Below are 23,664 nucleotides of genomic sequence, written 5' to 3'. Positions count from 1 at the left end.
GTGGCACAGTGGTTGAGAGTCCACCTGCCGATGCAGGGGACACGGGTACATGCCCCAGTCCGGGAAGATCCCACATGCCGTGGAGCGGCTGGGCCCGTGAGCCATGGGCACTGAGCCTGTGCGTCCGGAGCCTGTGCTCCACAACGGGAGAGGCCCCAACAGTGAGAGGCCCGTGTACTGCAAAAAAAAAAAACAACTATAACTTCTGGTACTGTTTCTTTTTTCTTTAGTGTAGTGAAGAGGCAGAAGACATCTCAGTCCAAGTGAGGGCTATCAGAATCTTGGGTGGGGAGGAAGAATTGTATACTATACCTGTTCCCCTACCCTAAATCCACCTAGTTGAGAATCATTTTGTCCACTAAGAGTTGTTACTGATAAAAATGATTGTAAGGTTGCATATAAGGTACAGATGCAAAAAAAAAGTTGAGAAACATTGCTGTGGTGGTATAGGCATAAGATTGTTCCAGCATAAGATTCTTATGCCCTTCAAGAAAGGAAATGACTTCTTAATCCAACTTAGATGTTTACTTTTTTTGTTTATTTTGGTAGAGTCAAACATTGTTTTAATAAGTTTTATTGAGATATAACTTACATACTATAAAATTCACCGTCTTAAAGTATGTAATTCAGTGGTTTTAGTATATTCATAAGGGTGTGTTACCATCACTACTATCTAATTCCAGAACATTTTCACCACCCCGAAAAGAAATCCTATATCCATTAGCAGTCACTCCCCATTCTCCCCTCCCCCAGACCCTGGCAACAACTGATATACTTTTCTGCTTCTGTGGATTTGAAGTTTTGTACAAATGGAATAATACACGTGTGGTCCTTTGTGACTGGCATCTTTCACTTAGCATAATGTTTTCAAAGTTCATCCATGTTGTAGCATATATCAGTACATCATTCCTTTTTTTTTTTTTTTTTTGCCGAATACATTCCAACTATTCACTTTTAAAGGTTGTACCAACCATTTTGGAGAAATTCAAAGAGAAGAAGCCTCAAGTGGTACAAGCCCTGCAGGAGGCAATTGATGCAATCTTTCTTACTGTAAGTTGAGTTTGTGGTTTTGTCTAAAGTAAAGTTTGTCAATGTAATATTTTGATTGTTCTTTACATTTGAGAAAAGTTTATTGACCACATTTTCTTTCTAAAGACCACACTACAGAACATCAGTGAGGATGTTTTAGCAGTAATGGATAATAAAAATCCAACCATCAAGCAGCAGACATCTCTTTTTATTGCAAGAAGCTTCCGCCACTGCACTGCTTCTACCCTGCCAAAGAGCTTACTAAAGCCCTTTTGTGCTGCTCTACTTAAGGTATAGACTCTCTTTGAAATTGAGGAAATATTTTATACCTAGGCAAGATTTTGTTTTTTCTACTGATTGTGTACAGTGACTACTTGACTTTAAGACTGTAGATTATTGTCTTTTGAGGAGAGACCCTCTGTAGCTTTGAAAATTGAATCCAAATTCTTGTATTATTTATGTTCCTGTTCTTGAAGAAAAGCACAAATTAGCTTTATAATTTCACTAACTACTAAAACTTTTATTTCTCATTTGGCCCATAAACTGATATTCAGCTGGATCTGGTCAAGCACAGGCATCCAGTTTAGAGTATTTAAAGATCATTTGAGTATGAAGCATTTTAGATAGAGGGTAAGAGGAAGGGTAACTTAATTGGCAAATAGAAAGCTAAGCTTAGATTCTGTGAATTGTAAAAAGCAAATTCTTTATCTAACAACCATCAGTCTGAATAATCACTAATACCTAAAGAACCTTGTATCAAGATCATCTTGCTTACTTCCGGACTACAGCACATCAATGATTCTGCTCCTGAAGTCAGAGATGCTGCATTTGAAGCACTGGGTACTGCTTTGAAGGTGGTTGGTGAGAAAGCAGTAAACCCATTCTTAGCTGATGTCGACAAACTCAAGCTTGATAAGGTAGGTTAGTAATGGGTTGTAATGAAATTGGATAGCGGTCCTGTCTCTGTGCAATATGGGTTTGTTTACTGGTATCCTTTTGATCAGAATTTCTTGATTAGTAGAAATATCTTTCAAATTATAAAAAATAAAATAAAATTGAGTGAACAATCTGTAGAGGAGGTAAAAATGATGTTTTGAGTTAATTTCATTTCTAATATCTGGAAAATTGCCTTTCTAAATATGAATGTCTTCCATCAAAAATATGGTTATTGTTTATTTTTAATTTTCATTGGAGTATAGTTGATTTACAGTGTTGTGTGAGTTTCTGCTGTACAGCAAAGTGAATCAGTTATACATATATCCATTCTTTTTTAGATTCTTTTTCCATATAGGTCATTACAGATTATTGAGTAGAGTTCCCTGTGCTATACAGTAGGTCCTTATTAGTTATCTATTTTATATATAGTAGTGTGTATATGTCAATCCTAATCTCCCTATCTATCCCTCCCCCCTTCCCCCCCGGTAAACGTAAGTTCATTTTCTACAAAAATGTGGTTATTGTAAGTTTAGTAAATTCTCATTTGCATAGAAATATAATATAAGACGTTATTAATGTATATCTACTGCCAAGAAAATATGGATAATTTATCTTTGTTGAAAAGGAAACTTTTCTCTCTGAATTCTCATGTAGTTGTGGTTCAGAAGTGACTTATTAAGTAATGTAATGATTGTGTTTCAAAGTTAGGCTCAGTGACGTCTATCTCAATTTCATTCTCCAGATCAAAGAATGTTCAGAAAAAGTAGAGCTCATACATGGTAAGAAAGCTGGACTTGCAGCTGACAAGAAGGAGTTCAAGCCTGTGCCGGGAAGAGCTGCTGCTTCGGGGGCTACAGGAGATAAGGACACAAAGGACATTTCAGCACCCAAACCAGGACCCTTAAAAAAGGCACCTGCTACTAAGGTTAATAGATGACTTGGAAAATATGGTTTAAAAATTAGAATTTAGTAAGGTAGGGTCTGAATCTCAGGTTCAGGGTTGTTCTTCAGTATGATTTCATTTAAGAGATGAACTCATTACAACATTCAAAATACAGCAGAGCATCTTTTAATGAAGACAGCATATTCCAATAGTACATTTGGTTATTTGAAACCTATATAGAGATAAAAATGGTAATGAAGATACAGGAGTACATTTTAAGGCATCAGAAAGTATCATTAAATAATGAAATAGGGACTTCCCTGGTGGCGCAGTGGTTAAGAATCCACCTGCCAATGCAGGGGACACGAGTTCGATTCCTAGTCTGGGAAGATCCCACATGCCACAGAGCAACTAAGCCCGTGTGCTACAACTGCTGAGCCTGCGAGCCATAACTACTGAGCCCACGTGCCACAACTACTGAAGCCTGCGCACCTAGAGCCTGTGCTCTGCAACAAGAGAAGCCTGCACACCACAGCAAAGAGTAGCCCCTGCCTGCTGCAACTAGAGAAAGCCCACGTGCAGCAACAGACCCAATGCAGCCAAAAATAAATAAAATAAAATAAATTTATTAAAAATAATAATGAAATAGTATGGCAAGGTACATAACATTAATAACGTAAGTTCATTTTCTAACTTAACATAAGGTCATTTTGCTAATAATGCTCTGCAGTTGCAGCACCGAGTCTCCATTCCATCAGGGTCTCACTTTCTAGTGTAGAAGAGGGGGAAATGACCAAGGGCAAATATGGCATTCTTACAGTGAACACTTTTCTTGGACTGGATTCTCTTAAGCATGAAGTTATCTGCTGAAAATGCAAGAAGTTTGATTCTCTTTTCCACCCTGAGCCCCAGCCTGGAGTTAGGAGAAGAGAACTGATATTTAGTGAGCTTTACTTTGTGAAGCATTTTACCTACATAATCTTATTTAATCATCATAACAATCCTTGAGATAAGCATTTTGTGATCCCTGTTTTAACAGAAAAGGAAACTAGGGCTCAGCAAAGTTACATGTCCTGCACATGCTCTTACAATTCACTTGTTTGTTTATTCTGTCTCCCCACACTGTATTGTAAACTTTAAAGGATAGAGATCTTGTCACTGCTTGACCACTTGTGCATAGGAGAGGCTCTGGCATATAGCAGGAACTCTGCATATATTTGTTGAATGACCAGAGTTGCAGAACTGGGATTTGAACCCAGGTATCTAGCTACAGAGTCTGTGTACTTTCATGTTATGCTGTCTCTTCAGTACTCCAGTACAGGGAGTTGGCAGCTATTTTCTCCTTTCTCACCAGCTCCTGCCTCTCTGGACAGTGACCTGGGCGCAGCACCTTAAGACCTTTTCTTATCTTGCTGAACCTTTCTATGCTAGCTGGCTTTCTCTTATAAGGATTCTTTTCCTTCCCCCAAGAATAAGCTGTGGGTGGGGTGGGGAAGAACCTGCTTTTGTTCTTTTGAAAAAATCAGTAGGACAGTATCATCTAATAAACCTACTAAGCCAATAAACATGTATGTCTATGTTTTAAAAAAAAAGTAGGAGATTTATTAATTGAGTTGCCTCTCAATTAATAAAACAGAGTACTATTATATACAAGAAAGGATCCAGAAGAGGTGTTCTAGTAAATCAAAGAGTATAAAATTTTCTATTTTTACAGTGAGAAAACAATTAAATCTCTCTTCATGGGGTAGTTATTATGAACCAATAAAATCATAGTGCTAATGTGAACTGGCAAGTGTTAGAGGTTTCCATTGGATTAAAAACCAGCATCTTAGCTTTGCTAACCCCACCTTAAAAGCTCAGAATATGTTCAAGATAACAGTGCTTTCAGAACAGCTCCGGATGTTCAAGACTAAATTGGTCCTCTGTCATTTTATCTTTTCTTTTTAGGTTTGGGCATTGCTTAACAAATATCCAAAATAGGTAGAAGGAATGATGTGGACAGTGATGTGTGTTGCCATATTAATGTTACTGCCCTTCGCTGTATACCTTATGATAAACGGCTATTTTCTTGTGACCTTTCAAAACTGGGGGTGACATAAATTTAAATCAAGATATTTAAATAGAATATTAGCAGATAGAATCCAGTGGGTACAATAGAAAGTATGAGCAACTGAAGTTTATTCCAGGATTGCAAGGATAGTTTGATATTAGAAAAATTACTGAATTTATAGATCAAAAGAAGTCCAATTTCAGACACTGAAAAGGAATATAATAAATTTCAGCATGTCTTCTTGATAAAAATTCTTAACCATATAGAAATGGATGGATACTTTGATATGATTAAGTATATCATTTTTATAGATTATATGATCATATTCTTGGAAAACCCAAGCAAGTCAACTGGAAAACTAATAAAACAATAAAATATATTCAGTGAGATGGCCATCTTCAACATAACTAGAACACTCACTGAAATTGGCATAACACCTCTTTTCCTTCACAGATTAGATAGTTCTACAGTGAGTAATAACATATTCTCATGTTACTTGGAGTAACTTTGTGGTTAAATAGTGAGTACTTTGTGGTTAAATAGTGAGTAAATGTTATAACTCAGAAACTGCCCTTTACTAGTGTAGGAAGGATCTAGAGGCATTTAAAGGCATCAAACATTAATTCTCAAATTAATCTGTAAATGTAGCATAAATCGAGTTCATCGTTTTTATTTCATTTATCTCATTAGCTCATTTTGAATTAGAGGTTCTTTTTTTTTTTTAATTTATTTTTGGCTGTGTTTGGTCTTCGTTGCTGCTCGTGGACTTTTCTCTAGTTGCTGTTGTCTTCGTTGTGGTGCTTGGGCTTCTCATTGCGGTGGTTTCTCTTGTAGTGGAGCATGGGCTCTAGGCATGTGGGCTTCAGTAGTTGTGATACACAGGCTTAGTTGTTCCGCGGCATGTGGGATCTTCCCGGACCAGGGCTCGAACCCATGTCCCCTGCATTGGCAGGCGGATTCTTAACCACTGCGCCACCAGGGAAGCCCTAGAGGTTCTTAATACACAGCTTCTACAGATTCCCCATGAATGATCTTCAGGAGGTCTGTCTGCCCTTGAAATTGCTAAATTCTGTGGGCACAAAAAATATGGGTCTTTTTGTTGTCGCTGTTGGTTGAGTGATCCCTCATTTTAATCAAAATTTTGAGGAATCTCTAACCCCAAAATGTCTAAGAATCACTATTCTAAATCCTTAAGTGGTTTAATATTTTTCTGTTTGCTTTTAGCCTGGCGGGCCACCGAAGAAGGGGAAACCAGCTGCACTAGGAGGCGCAGGGAGCACTGGAACCAAGAACAAGAAAGGGTTGGAGACTAAAGAAATAGTGGAGCCTGAGCTCTCGGTCAGTATTATACAGTATGCCTCAAACTCAAAACCACAGAAAGTCATTGCCTATGAGGAGGTTCAGGTTCTTTCTTTTCTGAGTTCTGTAACGTATAGTTAATGGATGTCTTTTTAGTTTATTGAAACTGTGCCTTGGACAAACTTTCCCTTTACAGTAGTATAATAGAATCCTCAGATACTAAAACACACGTATGGGAGTGTTCTTGTAGTTCTGGCTGGGGTATTCTTACATTCTTGCCATCTGTTCCCTTAAGCAATTATTAATGTTAATGTTTTGTATCTTACAGATAGAAGTATGTGAAGAAAAAGCTTCAGCTGTCCTTCCTGCTACCTGTATACAGCTTCTAGACAGCAGTAACTGGAAGGAAAGGCTGGCCTGTATGGAAGAGTTCCAAAAGGTGGGTGCACAGGGATGAGTTGAATGTGAAAGAAAATTACATCATACAGAAGTGGTGAATTGATAAATGAAGGACTAGTCCTAATTGCTGTATTTTATAACCAGTGAACATGTCTACAGGGTGTTAACTAAAAATGAGGTGGGGTTTTTATTTGCTTTTTAGCTGTTTAGTATTTATCTTTCAACATCTGCTTTCTGTGGCTTCTATCAGCTCATAACCTAAGTGATGCATACTCAAGAAAATTAGGTTTATTCTGAATTATAAGGCTTACATGAATTTTATTTTATTTTTAATTAAATTTTTTTTTTTTTTTTTTTTTTTTGGCTATGTTGGGTCTTTGTTGCTGCGCTCAGGCTTTCTCTAGTTGTGGTGAGCGGGGGCTACTCTTCATTGAGGTGCGCGGGCTTCTCATTGCAGTGGCTTCTCTTGTTGCAGAGCATGGGCTCTAGGCACACGGGCTTCAGTAGTTGAAGCACGTGGGTTCAGTAGCTGCAGCATGCAGGCCCTGGAGTGTGCAGGCTTTAGTAGTTGTGGCATGTGGGCTCTAGGGCGCGCAGGCATCAGTAGTTGGGACGCACGGGCTTAGTTGTTCCGTGGCAGACCAGGGATCTTCCCAGACCAGGGATTGAACCCATGTCCCCTGCATTGGCAGGCAGACTCTTAACCACTGTGCCACCAGGGAAGTCCCTGAATTTTAATATTATGGTATTAAACTTACTAGGCAAACAGGTCTCCTCACGTAAACCACCCCTCATCCATTTTATGTTTCCCTCTTTGTTGTCATGATTCTCAGAAGAATAGACATTATCACTTGGTATGAGAAGCTTCTTTAAAAAAAAAGCTTGGACAGGAGCTTGGTGGTTTATTTTGGCACACACTCTTTGATTCTAATGAGGAGGGGTGCAGAGAAACTGCAAGAATGCTGCGACTTGAGCCAGGAATCCTGGCTTCCAGTCCTGCATCCGCCACTCAAGCTTAGCCCTGATGTGTGCTTCTTTGAAACCTGTACTTAAATGCTTCTAACCTACTCTACTTTGCTATGTTTTTAGGAAAATCAAATAAGTCAAAATATGTATAAGCAATTTCAGCCATACACTGGGCAAATTAAAACTGTTACTGTTACTTTCTTTGGGGCAAATTATTTATGAATTCCTGAAATGTGAAAAAAAGAGTTTCAGTGGCATCACTATAACAACCATGTACCAAACATCCAACTTAAGAAACGAAGTATTATAACAGAAAGTAAACAAGCTCTCTCTGTGACCCTCCTCATTTCTGTTCCCCTCACTCCTTCAAAGGTAAACACGTAATTGATTTAGTATATACTGTTCCCTTGGAACTAATCATTAATCCCTTAACTCTCCTACTATCTTGTTTTACTTCAAGGCTGTTGAACTAATGGACCGAACTGAAATGCCATGCCAGGCATTAGTGAGGATGCTGGCCAAGAAACCTGGATGGAAAGAAACTAATTTTCAGGTATATTTAAATTAGAGATTTAATGTCTTTTATTGAAGTAATTTTCATTACATCATCCTATGGTGTATTAGAGAGGTATAGTTTGGTAATTTTTAGCTTGCTCTTTTTTTTAAAATCACTCAGCCAATGTGTCATGTAATTTTAAATGAACAATGGAATGTGTGCATTTTGATTAAACACATAACTCTAACTTTGTGCATTTAGGAGTTTATATATATACAAATACTTATTGTTTGTTAATTCATATGTATGCATTTTTCTCATTATTTAGACCTGGAAGCCCTCGAATATAGGGAGGGATGAACAATGAGATAGCTTTCTTATTTCTTTGCATAAAAAATAAATGTAGTCTTTAAATTGCCAATAAGAACTTACCACATAATCGGTTTAACTCATTAACTGATAATAGAGATGAAATTGAGCAGTACCGTTACTTAGTTAAAAAGTAGGTGTAAAGGGAGGTATAGGAAAGTAATACATGAAGGAAAATGAGAAAAGTGTTTTCTTCTCCTCCTCTAGACATACATAGAGCTGATGGGAAACAAAAGTTTGAAATGTATCAGGTTTATTTTTGGCTTCCTGCTAGTCTCTTCTTTACTTCTGTTTTGCCACCTCTTATTCTCTGTTTAGGACCTTAGCTTCCTTGCTCACTGTTCCCTTAGCACCGCGTTATAACCTCATCCAAACCATCCAGCTCCACAAAGGTTTCCCGTGCCAGAAGGTTCTGATACTGCCTTCTTCCCCTCACACCACCACTTTTAAAACTCCCCTTACGTAGCTTCTCAGATAGGTGAAAGAAGCACACCTGATTTGAGCTAATACCCTTCTTTGTATTAGATCCATAACAAGAGATAATTTTATATCTTTTTTTCCTTTATAACAGCTTTCCTGAGGTATAAAATTGTTTTAAACGGTACAGTGCAGCTGTTTTTAGTCTATACACATAATTAGCAACCCCTACCACTATTTAATTTTAGAGTATTTTCATCACCCCAAAAAGAAGCCCCATACCCATCAGTAGTCACTCTCTATTCCTCCCCAAGTCCCCACCCCCAGTCCCTGGCAACAATTAATCTACTTTCTCTCTCTATGGATCACTTCTCCTGGACATTTCATGTAAATAGAATGATGTGGCCTTTTGTGTCTGGCTTTTACTTAGCATAATGTTTTCAAGGTTCATCCATACTGTAGCGTATATCAACTCTACAGTTTTTTTTTTTTTGCGGTACACGGGCCTCTCACGGCCATGGCCTCTTACACTGCAGAGCACAGTCTCCGGACATGCAGGCTCAGCGGCCATGGCCCACGGGCCCAGCCGCTCCGTGGCATGTGGGATCCTCCCGGACTGGGGCACGAACCCACGTCCCCTGCATAAGCAGGTGGACTGCGCCACCAGGGAAGCCCTACAGTCTTTTATTGCTAAACAGTATTCCATCGTATGGATATACAACATTTTATTTACCCATTCATAAGTTCTTTGTTTTTTCTTTGGCTGTGTCACGCAGCATATGGAATCTTAGTTCTCCAACCAGGGATCCCGCGACCCCTTCATTGGAAGCACGGAGTCTTAACCACTGGACCACCAGGGAAGTCCCTTCCCATTCATAAGTTGATGGGCATTTGCATTGTTTCTGCTTTGGGGCTATTGTGAATAATGCTACTATGGACTTTCATGTACAAACTTTTGTGTGAACACATGTATATACCTAGAAGTAGAATTGCTGGGTCTTATGGTGACTCTGTGTTTAACTTTTTGAGAAACTGACAAACTGTTTTCTAAAGTGGCTGTACCATTTTATCTTTGCACTAGCAGTGCAGGAGAGTTCCGGTTTCTCTACTTCCTTTCCAACACTTGTTATTTAAATATTCAAACAGGACAAAGGGAAATATTTTTGGTCAAAAGTGTCTGAAGTCCCAGACATCTGCCATCACCACATTAATATCTTTAAATTGTTTTTCACAGTTCCTTCCATTCTTCCACTTAAAAATCTACAAATTCTTTAAATCTCTCAAGTTCTGGTGTGTGTGTGTGTGTGTGTGTGTGTGTGTGTGTGTACACGAGGGTTGTAATTTTTTTTGTGGGCAACTCTAGTAGGAACTCTGAATTAGTATGGTCATTTTATTATGTATTTCAGGATGTATGCTCAGTACTATATGCAGATAACCATAGGAGAAGGAGAATATAGAAATTATATTTTTCAATTCATAAACTTCATGTGGTAACATTGCTTGTTAATATTTTAAAACACTGGTTTTTTTTCTGTCTTAGCTGTCAGCTACATTAATTGATAACAATTAAAGGATAAAAATTATTTTGTTTCTTGGTTTAAAGTTTGATTTTAGTTTGGTCATGTTCTCAGCTGTTACATCTTCAGGCTGCTATAAAAATAAGTAAATAAATAAATGTCTTTGGGCAATTCCCTGGCGGTCCAGTGGTTAGGACTTGGCACTTTCACTGCCGAGGGCCTGGTTCAATCTCTGGTCAGGGAAGTAAGATCCCAGAAGCCGTGTGGCACGCCCCACCCCTGCGAAAAAAAATGTCTTTGGCTTACTCATAACTTTCTGATACTTATCCTTGTTCAGGTGATGCAAATGAAGCTTCACATAGTTGCTTTGATTGCCCAGAAGGGAAATTTTTCCAAAACTTCAGCTCAGATTGTCTTAGATGGCCTTGTAGACAAGATTGGAGATGTGAAATGTGGGAACAATGCAAAAGAAGCTATGACAGCAATAGCAGAAGCTTGTATGTTGCCATGGACAGCTGAACAGGTTAGTGACACAGAGCTCTCTTTCCTCAAGTTTTCCCAGTTTTTTCCCAAATTTTAATTTAAAGTTATTAGTTAAACTTTAGTTCTTTTCTTCTCAAGTAAAATCTTTTTTGATACTGTTTTACCTTTACCTTTAGTAATTTTTGCACTGTTGCCTGATAATTAAAATTGTCTTAGTCAAGAATATTCTATTAAGAATGAAAGTAATTTTCTCTTAAGACATTATCATCCAGAGTGACCACTAATGAAAAGTTATAAACAGTCCAGATTGCCTTTAAAAAAAATTTTTTTTATTGAAGTATTAGTTGATGTACAATACTGTGAGAATGCTTTTAATACTTCTGTCACTTACCTCATTTTCTTGTGTAAATTAAATATTTCATTCCTAAGGCATTCTTGCAGTTGTGTTAGCATCAGGAAAACCACGCTTAATCTACTACTGCCTTAATGTCAAGTTATATTTCTGTGAGAAATATGAGAGAAAACACAGATCTGTTTTGGTTTTTTGTATGTTTGTTTTTCCACTCCAGGTTATGTCAATGGCTTTCTTACAGAAGAATCCCAAGAATCAGTCAGAAACTCTGAATTGGCTATCAAATGCAATAAAAGAATTTGGTTTTTCTGGGTAAGTCAGAAAGAAATCAAGTGCATGTTTTGCCAGTCTCTAACTGGTGATTATATTTGTTGTAGCTATTGCTGCTTATTTCTGAGAAGCCAGAGCTGGATTGTCTATAATTTATATTAAACAAGACTACCTTTGTTCCTGAAAAGCCTATATTGGCTTGTGCTCCTGCATTTTGATATCCACTAATACTTAGAGTTCTCTAAGTTATTTTTCCTCAAGTATTTGTAACTGTCCCACAGAAAAGCCAGTTCCAAGGATTTCTAGTCAAATACATTTGGAAAATACTATATAAAATCACACTTGTTTAGAGATCTATAGTGCACGTTGGAAAATTAAAGGCTCTCAGAAGGCCTGCAGTTGAGACACTTGTTTAACCCACTCTTTCCCAAAGTTATTTGTCTATTGATCACATTTGTTCACAGTAGTCCCCCGCTTATCTGTGGTTTCACCTTCCACAGTTTCAGTTACCCACAGTCAACTGCAGTCAAAAAATATTAAATGGAAAATTTCAGAAATAAACAATTTATAAGTTTAAAACTGTGGGCCGTTCTGAGTAGCAGGATGAGATCTCACTCTGTCCTGCCCGGGATATGAATCATTCCTTTGTCCAATGTATCCCACCCATCAGTCACTTAGTAGCTGTCTCAGTTACAGATTGATCCTTGTGGTATTGCAGTGCTGCTGTTCAAGTAACCCTTATTTTACTTAATAATGGCCCCATGGGACTTCCCTGGCTGTCCAGTGGTTGGGACTTTGCCTTCCAATGCAGGGGGAGTGGGTTCGATCCCTGGGTCAGGGAGCTAAGATCCCACATGCCTCGCAGCCAAAAAACCAAAACATAAAACAGAAGCAATATTGTAAGAAATTAAATAAAGACTTTAAAAATGGTCCACATCAAAAAAGTCGTAAAAAAAAAAAAAATTACCCCAAAGTGCAAGAGTAGAGATGCTGGCAATTTGGATATGCTAAAAATAAGTTGTAAAGTGCTTCCTTTAAGCGAAAAAGTGAAAGTTCTCAACTCAGTAAGGAAAGAAAAAACTGGCATGCTGAGGTTGCTAAGATCTACAGTAAGAATCTTCTATCCATAAATTGTGAAGGAAAAAGAAATTCGTGAGTTTCACTGTTGCACCTCAAACTGCAAACATTGTAAGTGCTTAGTTAAGATGGAAAAGGCATTGAATTTTTGGGTGGAAGACATAAACGGAAAGAAAACATGACTGATGGCAATGTGTTCCACCCAAAAGCGTGCAGCCTATGAAGATTTCAGTAAGGGATTCCCCTGAAACAAGTGACACCAAGCCATTTGCTGCAAGTAAGGATGGCTACACAGATTCAGAAACAGGTTGGGACTGAAAAATGTAAAAATTACAGGAGAGGCTGCGTTTGCCAGTGAAGCAGCCTCTGCATTTCTGGTAGAGTTGAAAAAATTGATTAAGGAGAAAGAGCACACTCACATAACTTTTATTACAGAATATTGTTATAATTGTTCTATTCTGTTATTAGTTATTATTACTAATCTCTTACTGTGTCTAATTTATAAATTAAACTTTATCATAGTTCCATAGGTATAGGAAAAAAATAGTATATGTAGTACTATCCAAGGTTTCAGGAATCCACTGGGGGGTCTTGGAAAGTATCCCTCCCAGATAAGGGGGAACTATTGTATTTTATTTAACAAAATTTTATAGACTTACTTTATGCCTGGCACTTTCTAAATAATAACTCATTTGATTTAATCATCATTAAAAACCATGTGAGGTATTGTTCTCTCCTTTTATAGATGAGGAAACTAGGGCACAGAAAGCTTAAGTGATCTGCCCAAGTCACAGTTAGAAAGTGGCAAAGCCAAGATTTTTTTTTTTTCATAAAGTTATTTTATTTATTTATTTTTGGCTGTATTGGGTCTTCGTTGCTGTGCGCAGGCTTTCTCTAGTTGCGGTGAGCAGGGGCTACTCTTCGTTGCGGTGCGCGGGCCTCTCGTTGCAGTGGCTTCTCTTGTTGCGGAGCACGGGCTCTAGGCGCGTGGACTTCAGTAGTTGTGGCACGCAGGCTCAGTAGTTGTGGCTCGCGGGCTCTAGAGCTCAGGCTCAGTAGTTGTGGCGCACAGGCTTAGTTGCTCCGCGGCATGTGGGATCTTCCTGGACCAGGGCTTGAACCTTTGTCCCTTGCACTGGCAGGCAGGTTCTTAACCACTGCGTCAGGAAGTGGTTAGGGAAGTCCTGGGAGAAAAACATTCTAGACGAAGGGAACAGCAAGTGCAAAAGCCCTGTGGCAGGAGCACACGTGATATATTTTAAAATAGCAAGGAGTAATTGTTCTTCAGAATGCAGTTGGAGTAGAAGAGTGAGGGAGTAGGGAGTGGTAGGAGATAAAGATTGAAGAAAGAACGGGGCCCAGGTTGTGTAGGGCCTGAAAGTTTTGAATAAATTGGAAACCATTAGATAGTTTTGAGCAGAATAATACGAGGATTATTCAGTCAGAACAGATAGTGAAGATCAAGGGCAGAAGCAGGGAGACTAATTAGAAGGCTACTGAAATAATCCTGTCAAGAAATTATATGGCTTGGAAGTATTATGACTCAGAATATATTTTGAAGGTAGAACTAAGCAGGATATTGAACTTAAGAGAGAAGAGGAGTCAAGGGTGACTCTGAGGAGTCAGGGATGACCTGAGCAACTGGAGAATGAAGTGGCTGTTTACTGAGATAGGGAAGACTATGGGAAGAACAGGTTTGGGGGCGGGCTGTGGACAATCAGGAGTTTGGTTTTGACAGATGTAGGATATCTATTAGACATAGAAATGGAAATGTCACAAAGGCAGTCAGATATATGAATCTGGAGTTCAGGAAAGAGATCAACACTGGATTGATCTAATGCATATAGATAGTATTTAAAGCTTACTTTAAATGAGTGTAGAAAGAGAATAGGTGAAACTCAAGTCATATCTAAAGGAAGCTGGTTCTAGAGTCTGGCTTTATAAAACTCCATTGAGTATTTTGAGGTTTCACCTGTTTTTCATTCTAAGTATCATTTCTTCTAGATTGAACGTGAAAGCTTTCATTAGCAATGTGAAGACAGCTCTTGCTGCAACAAACCCAGTGAGTACATACCAGCATGTATAGGAAGAGTAGTAAGTACAGCCATCTTTATGGTTCTGTTCTGATCTGAAAAGTTATTTTTGTTCTGCCAGGCTGTGAGGACTTCTGCCATCACCTTGCTTGGCGTGATGTATCTGTACGTTGGTCCCTCTTTGCGAATGTTCTTTGAGGATGAGAAGCCTGCCCTCCTATCCCAGATAGATGCAGAATTTGAGAAGGTAAAGATTCCACAAATGATACAATCCATAGTTGACTTGAGAATGCTTATATTAGTTAAGTTTAAACTTTTAACCCTTTGGAATGAAGAATATGTATGTATTTGCTTTTATATGTATAAGGTATCCCTGGGAAGAATTCATAAGAAATAGATGACTTTGTGAAGAAGAGAACTAGGTAGCTATAGTATAGGATGGGACATTTTCCCCTTTGTAGCTTTGGAATATTAAACATTTTGAATGTATTACCTATTCCAAAAGTACACTAACTATAACATTAAATTTTTTCTTTTAAGTAAAAAGAAACTTGACCTTCCTTGAATAAACTTTCTAATTGAAATTGCTAAGTTTTGGCAGACTTGCTGTGTATTGTCTTGGGCATACAAGTCAAATGACAGCTTTATGATTGAGAAGTCATATTCTAATAGGTTGTATAAAGATATCTTTTGTCACATAGTCTCAAAATTGGAATCTAAGTAGGAATTAAAATATGTGCTGTGTGAATATTAAGTATTATGAAGGAATATGAAAGTTTGACACAGGTACCATTCTCTAACCAGTTTGCTCTCGTATTCTTCATCAAGTTCATTAGCCTCACTGACTTATTTGTGTGTAGATGCAGGGACAGAACCCACCTGCTCCAACCAGAGGGATTTCCAAACACAGTACAAGTGGTACAGATGAAGGAGAAGATGGAGACGAACCAGATGATGGGGGCAATGATGTTGTGGATCTTTTGCCAAGGACAGAAATCAGGTTTGTTGCTAATGATTTATTTGATGTATTATACTTAGTTCTTAATGGTGTCTTCTGTTTCTCAGTCAAGGTACTTCTGTGACATCATTGTTCTTTTAGGCATCTGGAATTAAGGATTCTTTTTTTTTCAGTGATAAAATCACTTCAGAGTTGGTGTCTAAGATTGGTGACAAGAATTGGAAGATCAGGAAAGAAGGCCTAGATGAAGTGGCAGGTATTATAAATGAAGCAAAATTTATCCAGCCAAACATAGGTGAACTTCCAACTGCCTTGAAGGGTCGACTCAACGATTCAAATAAAATCTTGGTACGTAGAATATATGCCTGTTTTTTTCTCTCCCCTCTCTGCCCCTGCAAGGTGATCCTTTTCAGTAACCTTCACCAGCAAAAACAAAAAGGAGTTAGTCACTCTATTGTTTTGAACTAGAAATAGCTTCCTTTAATTTCTTAAGTGTGCCTCAGGATATGTTGGTAGATGACAAGTTTATTAATCAAATTTTCATGAATCTCAGACTTGCTGTTTACAGGGCTCTGATATTAAGTATTTTTGTATAAAACTGCTTGTAATACCCATAAACAAGTTAATTTCTAATTTTTAAATTTGGATTTTTATGTGAGATTTTTCTTAAACTAGGCTTTACCTTACTTTAAAATATAAAGCATTGTAATCTCTAGTCTAAAATTCTAATACTCCAATTTTATGAACTGATGATAAAATGAGACACCATCACCCAAAAATTATTCATAAGCTGATTAGTATCATAATGAGCTGATTTTTTTAAAGTAGGCCAGAAACTTCCTACTGCATTGACTGTATAGCAGCAAACTTGCAAAACTTTGAGCACACCTTGCAATGGTTTGAACATAAGGTGTTGGCTTTTCCCACCCAGGTGCAGCAGACTTTGAATATCCTCCAGCAGTTGGCAGTAGCCATGGGCCCAAACATCAAGCAACATGTGAAGAACTTAGGCATCTCTATCATCACAGTGCTTGGAGACAGCAAGGTAAACCTGACTCTTTTTACCACAGCTCTGTTCTGGAATAGGCCAGCCACATGACTGGGCTAAGAATAATCCTTTTATTTTTATTTTTTTTAATTTATTTATTTATTTGTTTTTAGTTTTGGCTGTGTTGGGTCGTTGTTGCTGTGCACAGGCTTTCTCTAGTTGTGGCGAGCAGGGGCTACTCTTCATCATGGTGCACGGGCTTCTCATTGCAGTGGCTTCTTGTTGCAGAGCACAGGCTCTGGGTGCATGGGCTTCAGTAGTTGTGGTGCGTGGGCTCAGTAATTGTGGCTTGCAGGCTCAGTAGTTGTGGCGCACGGGCGTAGTTGCTCCGCGGCATGTGGGATCTTCCTGGGCCAGGGCTCGAACCCGTGTCCCTTGCATTGGCAGGCAGATTCTTAACTACTGCGCCTCCAGGGAAGCCCCAATCCTTTTCTTACATGTAAGAGTGCATGTAAACAGTTTATAAACTTTGTTAGAGGAGAGAATATTAGGAGGAAAATAGTAAAAATTTTTACCTCCCAGGCATTATTAAGGTGATCAGATATCTCACTTACTAGCTTTGTGACCCTCAGATAAGTTGTTTATCTTCTTTGAGTTTCAGTTTTTTATCTATGAAATTTAATTCTTACAGAATTAAATAAGCAACTGTACATAAAGTACCTGCACCTGTCTCATGCAGTATGTACTCAAAAAATGGTTGCTATTATGATTATGATATCATTGTTTAAGGTGTTGGTATAAAGAGTGAATAAACATATAAATTTTGGATCATGTATTTTATTTTCTACCTGTTCCCTCAACTACTAGAGTAGGATCTTCTGGTACTTCAGTAAGATATTTGCAGTTTCACAGTCCTGGAATTTGTCACATTGAAAGTTGCAAGCTCTTATGTTTATCCTTAATTGAATATTCGAATGTCTCTTTATTTTTGTGTAATTCATTTAATTTGAGGAATTGAGCTATTTTAATATTTTTCACGTCAGTAAGTCATTCTCATTCTATGAATGCAAATTAATATAAAAACAGAAATGTTCAATCAAATTGTTAATTTCAGTCTAACTACTAAGAATTCTCTAACAGGTAGAATTACATTCTTTAGCAGATAACCAGGGACATAAGAGTCCCCAGAAGTTCAGGAAACAAAACCTAAGAGTTTGTTCCCCTAACATGATATTTTATGCCCAGGTCACTGTTTTCCCTAATTAACTGAGTATAGGATCTTTACAATTTGGAGTTTTATGTTTCTAATTTACTTTGGAGTTTTAGTACAACATGGATCTACATTCTGTTTCAAAGAAGATGAAGTATGTTCCAAGTATGTTCATGTGGACTTTAGAGAAACCTCCATTGTTCGTGTTCATAAAGTAACAGGCTTTTCACTCCCTACCTCCAAACCATAGCAGTGTTACCTTTACTGATTCTGTCTTCCATTCAGAACAATGTTCGAGCTGCGGCCCTAGCAACAGTGAATGCTTGGGCAGAACAGACTGGCATGAAGGAATGGCTGGAGGGGGAAGATCTTTCTGAAGAGCTCAAAAAGGAAAATCCTTTCTTGAGGCAAGAGGTTAGTACCACAAATATGATTTGCTTTACTCATGTCTTTTACCTTCATAGAGGCTTGGACCTACCTAATAAATATACATGAATGGATAGAATGAGTTCCATTATAAAATCGCTAATAATATGAAACCAAATTCCTGGAGCTTTTTTATTCATGTGCTTCCTTTTCTTTTTTCCTTTCATGTGCTTTTTTAACAATAAAACTTTTTAAAGGACTAGCCTTTTTGTGAATTTTTCTCTTTGCTTGAGCTCTTAAATGGTAAAGTAAGAGGTTTTAATCATGACATAAAAATAGTTTAACATTCAAAAGTCTATCAATGTCACCCATCATACCAACAGGCTAAAGAAAAGTCATATAATCCTATCAGTTGACCAAAAAAAAGGATTTGAGAAAATCCAACATCTATTCATGATAAAAGCTGTCAGTAAGTTAGTAATAGAAGAGAATTACTCAAGTTAAATAAAAAAGCATCTGCAAAAAACCTCTGTAAATGACAATATTCTTAGTGGTTAAAGACTGAATGCTTTCCCCCTAAGATCAGGAACAAAGCAAGAATGTCCACTTTCACTACTGTTACTCTGCATAGAACTGGAAGTTCTAGTCACTGCAATAAGGCAAGAAAAAGAAATGAAAGGCATACAGTTGGAAAAAGAATAAATAAAACTATCCATAATTGCAGATAACATGACTGTTTACAAAGAAAATTCCAGGAAATCTACAAGTAAACTCCTAGAACTAATAAATGAGTTCAGTAAGATTGCAGGATACAAAATAAACACAATCACATTTGACAAAAGTCAATCACATTTCTTTATAATACATTGAACATATGGAAACCGAAGTTACAAACACAGTACAGTTTACAGTCACTCCAAAGAAAATGAAATCCTTAGCTATACACTTAACAAAACAAATACAAAATATGTCTACTGAAAATTACAAAAATGCTGATGAAGCATTCAAGGAAGACCCAAATAGATGTAGAGACATGCCATGTTTGTGGATTGGAAGATTTAACATAGTAGAAATTAGAAATGTCAGTTCTGTGCATTTAATGTATACATAATTGATGTATGCATTTAATGTAATTCTTATCAAAATTCAAGAAAGTTTTTTTTATAGACAAAGTCAAGGTTATTTTAAAATTTATATTCTAGCTAAAACAATCTTGACAAAGGGAAAAAAATGGAAAGAACCTCTCTACCATATATTAGGGCTTACTAAATTAAATTGCTAACATAATCAAGACACTGTGGGGAATTCCCTGGCGGTCCAGTGTTTAGGACTCCATGCTTTCACTGCCAAGGGCTCAGGTTCAATCCCTGGTTGGGGAACTAAGATCTCCCCAGGCAAGCTGTGTGGCAAAAAAAAAAAAAAAAGACACTGTGATAGCAAGGGGTAGGAGGAAGAGGATAGACACAGATAGGTGGAGCTGAAGAGGAAACCCAGAAATAGACCCACACAAATATGAGCAACTAATTTTCGACGGTGTTTCCAAAGTAATTCAGTGGAGAAAGTGTGGCCTTTTCACCAGATGATGCTGGAGCAGTTGACATCCAGAGACAAAAAAAATAAACCTTACCTAAACCTCACATCTTACGCCAGAATTAACTCAAAATGGATTATGGGCTTAAATGTAGAACATAAAACTATAGAACTTTTAAAGATAACATAGGAGAAAACCTTCAGGATATAGAAATTCTTCAGGCAAAGAATTCATAGACTAGACACCAAAACCACAATTCATCAAAGAAAAATTTGATAAATTGGACCTCATCAAAATAAAGAACTCTTACTCTGCAAAAGACCATGTGAAGAAGATGAAAAGACAGGCTGGAGTGGGAGAAAATATTTGCAACCTCTGTGTCTGATAACGGACTATCATCGAGAACATATATATATATATATATATATATATATATATATATATATATATAAAGAACTCTCAAAACTCAACAGTTAAAAATCTAATTAAAAAATAGGCAAAAGACATGAACAGACATTTCACTGAAGAGGATATACAGATGGAAAATAAGCCCATGAAAGGTGTTCAACATTATTGGCCTTCAAGGAAATGCAAATTAAAACTGCAATGAGATATCACAGACAACTATCAGAATTACTAAAATAAAAAATTGTGATAACACCAAATTCTGGCAAGAATGTGGAAAAACTTGAACACTCTCCTGGTGGGAATGTAAAATGGTATAGCCACTCCAGAAAACAGTTGGGCAGTTTCTTACGAGACTATACGTGTAGTTACTATATGACCCAGCAAGTCTTGGGCATTTATTCCAGAAAAATTAAAATTTATGTTTACACAAAAGCCTATATACAAATATTCATAGCAGCTGATTCATAATAGCCAAAATCTGGAAACAGCCCAGATTTCTTTCAACAGGTGAATGCTTAAACTATTGTATATCCATATGTGTAATACTATTTAGCAATAAAAGAAACAAATTATTGATACGTGCAACAAGTTAGATAAATCGCAGAGGAATTGTGCTGACAGTTCCAATTCCAAACAGTTACATACTATATTATTCTATTTATATGAGTTTGAAATCTCATATTTTAGAAATGGATAAACAGATTAGTGGTTACCAGGGATTAGGGAGTAGGAGGAGGGATGTGAATGTGGTTATAAAAGAGGCAACACATGGGATCCTTGGGATGGAGCTGTTCAAAATCTTGACTGCGGGAATACACTAACACATGAAAAAATTGTAGAGAAAGCAATATAGACACACAAATGAGACAGAATCAGACTGGGGCAATCTGAGTATGATCAGTGGATTGTATCAATGTCCATATCCTGGTTGTTTATACTATAGTATAGTTTCATAAAGTGCTACTGTTGGAGGAAACGGAGTAGAGTGCCTGGGATCTCTCTGTATCATTTCTTATAACTGCATGTGAATATATAATCATCTCAATAAATATCTCAACTAAAAAATAAATGCAGGGCTTCCCTCGTGGTGCAGTGGTTAAGAATCCACCTGCCAATGCAGGAGACACGGGTTTGAGCCCTGGCCCGGGAAGATCCCGCATGCTGCAGAGCAACTAAGCCCGCGTGCCACAACTACTGAGCCTGCGCTCTAGAACCCATGAGCCACAACTACTGAAGCCTGCATGCCACGACTACTGAAGCCCATGCTCCTAAAGCCTGCGAGCCACAACTACTGAAACCCACACGCCACAACTACTGAAGCCCATGCGCCTAGAGCCTGTGCTCCGCAACAAGAGAAACCACTGCAATGAGAAGTCAGCGCACCACAACGAAGAGTAGCCCCTGCTCACCACAACTAGAGAAAGCCCATGCGTAGTAAATGAAGACCCAACACAGCCAAAAATGAATAAATAAATTTAGTTTAAAAAATTAATTTTAAAAATAAATACAGATTTCCCTGGCATCCAGTCGTTAGGACTCTGCTTTCACTACCATGGCTGCAGTTTGATCCCTGGTCAGGGAACTAAGATCCCACAAGCCACACGGCATGGCTGAAAAACAAACAAAACAAAAAATAAAACGAATATTTTAGAGATACAGAGAAAAACTGTCTATGTAAGGCAGAAAGCAGAAGTCCTGGTAGAACTTGTCATCTTCTAATCAAATAAATATTTTGCATCTTCTCTAGCTGAATAGTTCTTAGAATTAAAAAAGAAGTGAAAGTTTAAGATGCATTAAGAACTATTAAAGCTTTATAACTTAATGCTCAAACGTGGTCCAAAAAACTGTGTCCTTATCTTAGCTGATTATCTTCATTGCATGTTTATCATTTCATTGGACAATGGAAATGACTGATTTCACACTGGAAAGTTGTAGTGTGAGAACTAATTCAGTGTTTGGTACTGATAAAATCATTAAGCTGAAGATCATAAATAATGACAGTTTTCTATGTGCAGTGTGTAACTGGTCTTTATTTCTTTTGGCAGCTTCTGGGCTGGCTGGCTGAGAAACTACCGACTCTCCGTTCCACCCCCACAGACCTTATCCTTTGTGTTCCCCACCTCTATTCCTGCCTAGAGGATCGCAACGGAGATGTGCGAAAGAAGGCCCAAGATGCCTTGCCATTCTTCATGATGCATTTAGGATATGAGAAAATGGCCAAGGCTACTGGGAAACTAAAAGTACTACTACTTGTTGCTGCTGTTAAAAGCTATTTAGAAAAATATTGAACATGAATTTATATAGGCAAAAGATCATATTAACCTCCTATGAGTTTCAACTTGAAATCCCAGTGAGAGCAGAAATAAAATGTTTAGTAGTGTAGAACTTCTAAAGAATCTGCTGTCTTTGCAGGGATGAAAATTGTGACCTTCTAGAATGGCAGCTAATTTACTGTGACTTCATAATGTGTTACTTCTCTTGCACTATGTGCTGCCTCCCTTACTTCATTGGTATTTCAAAACTAGGAGCTCAAGGATTTGACAGCAGGTCTGTTAGTAAGCATAGAATGAGTATATCGTTTATGTGGCCTCTCACCTCTGTTATATTGTCTCCCTAGCCAACTTCTAAAGATCAGGTGTTGGCCATGTTAGAGAAAGCCAAAGCTAACATGCCAGCGAAGCCCGCTGCACCTGCTAAAGCAACTTCCAAATCCGTGGGAGGATCAGCTCCAGCCAAATTCCAGCCTGCCTCAGGTAACTCTTATTTTGAGAGGGTTAAAGGGGAAGGAAATAGTCAAGGGAACTCTTAAAGAAATAGAAACCTTCATTTTTTAATCACATTTCCTCATGGCTTAGATCCCAAATCCTCCCTCCATCTCCTTACCCTCCTTTCATAAACATTTGTCAAGTTACCTGGTTTTATGCCAGGAACTGTGCTGAGGGTTTAAGGATGAATAATTTGATTTCCAACTCCAAAAAGGAGTTTTGGAGTATCACAATGAAATACTCCAGAAAGCAAGTGCTCAATCTTACTTTTAAGGTTTCCACAACTATTTTCTGCTATTGGATATTACAGTTAGAAGGAGAATTGGGACCATCTAGCTTAACCCTCTTTATTAACAGGTAAGGGACACCAAAGGTTAAGTGACTTGCACAAGGCCGAACAGTCAGCCAGTGGCTGAACCAGCAGAGACCTCTGCTTAACTCATTCATAAATGAGTTCCCCTTCCACTACACTTGGCTGTTTGCTGATCCATTCTAATATTTACTAAACTTCTTCAAGGGAAATTTCTTGATTTCTTCATCCTAATGTTAAAATTCCAAAATGTACAAATAGAGCACTGATCTGTAACTGCTGCTCTTCTAGACTTACTGCTTAAACAAAATAATAATATTCTGTTTAGTGGAGTAGAAATTATTGTTGCTATAAAGTGAGAAATTTTACATGTGTTAAATTGTTGGTATCAAAGTATATATTCAGTTATAACATTTATTGGGATCTTGCTATATGGTATATATAGTTTACTATAGTATCAAAGGTGATAGACTCTTCCCTTAAGGAAGTATCAGTCTAACATAAAGGTTTTTTAACTGCTATTTAGAAAATGGTTTTAAACTGCAGTTTAAA

At 37.7% G+C, this 23,664-nt stretch overlaps 1 protein-coding gene across 2 annotated transcripts in view; it reads left to right on the top strand.

Annotated features, from left to right (window-relative positions):
* The window catches only part of CKAP5 (cytoskeleton associated protein 5), a 71,508-nt gene that overhangs the window by 21,372 nt on the left and 26,472 nt on the right, over positions 1 to 23,664 (top strand). For both annotated transcript variants that reach the window (XM_065883173.1, XM_065883174.1), the window contains exons 9-25: positions 961 to 1,050; positions 1,156 to 1,320; positions 1,818 to 1,946; positions 2,708 to 2,890; positions 6,123 to 6,236; positions 6,526 to 6,636; positions 8,023 to 8,115; positions 10,699 to 10,884; positions 11,414 to 11,508; positions 14,548 to 14,605; positions 14,698 to 14,823; positions 15,437 to 15,576; positions 15,708 to 15,882; positions 16,466 to 16,579; positions 18,018 to 18,146; positions 22,083 to 22,277; positions 22,655 to 22,790. In XM_065883173.1, the coding sequence (XP_065739245.1) occupies positions 961 to 1,050; positions 1,156 to 1,320; positions 1,818 to 1,946; positions 2,708 to 2,890; positions 6,123 to 6,236; positions 6,526 to 6,636; positions 8,023 to 8,115; positions 10,699 to 10,884; positions 11,414 to 11,508; positions 14,548 to 14,605; positions 14,698 to 14,823; positions 15,437 to 15,576; positions 15,708 to 15,882; positions 16,466 to 16,579; positions 18,018 to 18,146; positions 22,083 to 22,277; positions 22,655 to 22,790 (2,239 nt within the window). The remainder of the gene's footprint in view (positions 1 to 960; positions 1,051 to 1,155; positions 1,321 to 1,817; positions 1,947 to 2,707; positions 2,891 to 6,122; positions 6,237 to 6,525; positions 6,637 to 8,022; positions 8,116 to 10,698; positions 10,885 to 11,413; positions 11,509 to 14,547; positions 14,606 to 14,697; positions 14,824 to 15,436; positions 15,577 to 15,707; positions 15,883 to 16,465; positions 16,580 to 18,017; positions 18,147 to 22,082; positions 22,278 to 22,654; positions 22,791 to 23,664) is intronic.

The sequence above is a fragment of the Phocoena phocoena genome, chromosome 8 (assembly GCF_963924675.1).
Source record: "Phocoena phocoena chromosome 8, mPhoPho1.1, whole genome shotgun sequence".
NCBI classification, from domain to species: domain Eukaryota; kingdom Metazoa; phylum Chordata; class Mammalia; order Artiodactyla; family Phocoenidae; genus Phocoena; species Phocoena phocoena.
This window is presented reverse-complemented; position numbering and strand designations above follow the sequence as displayed.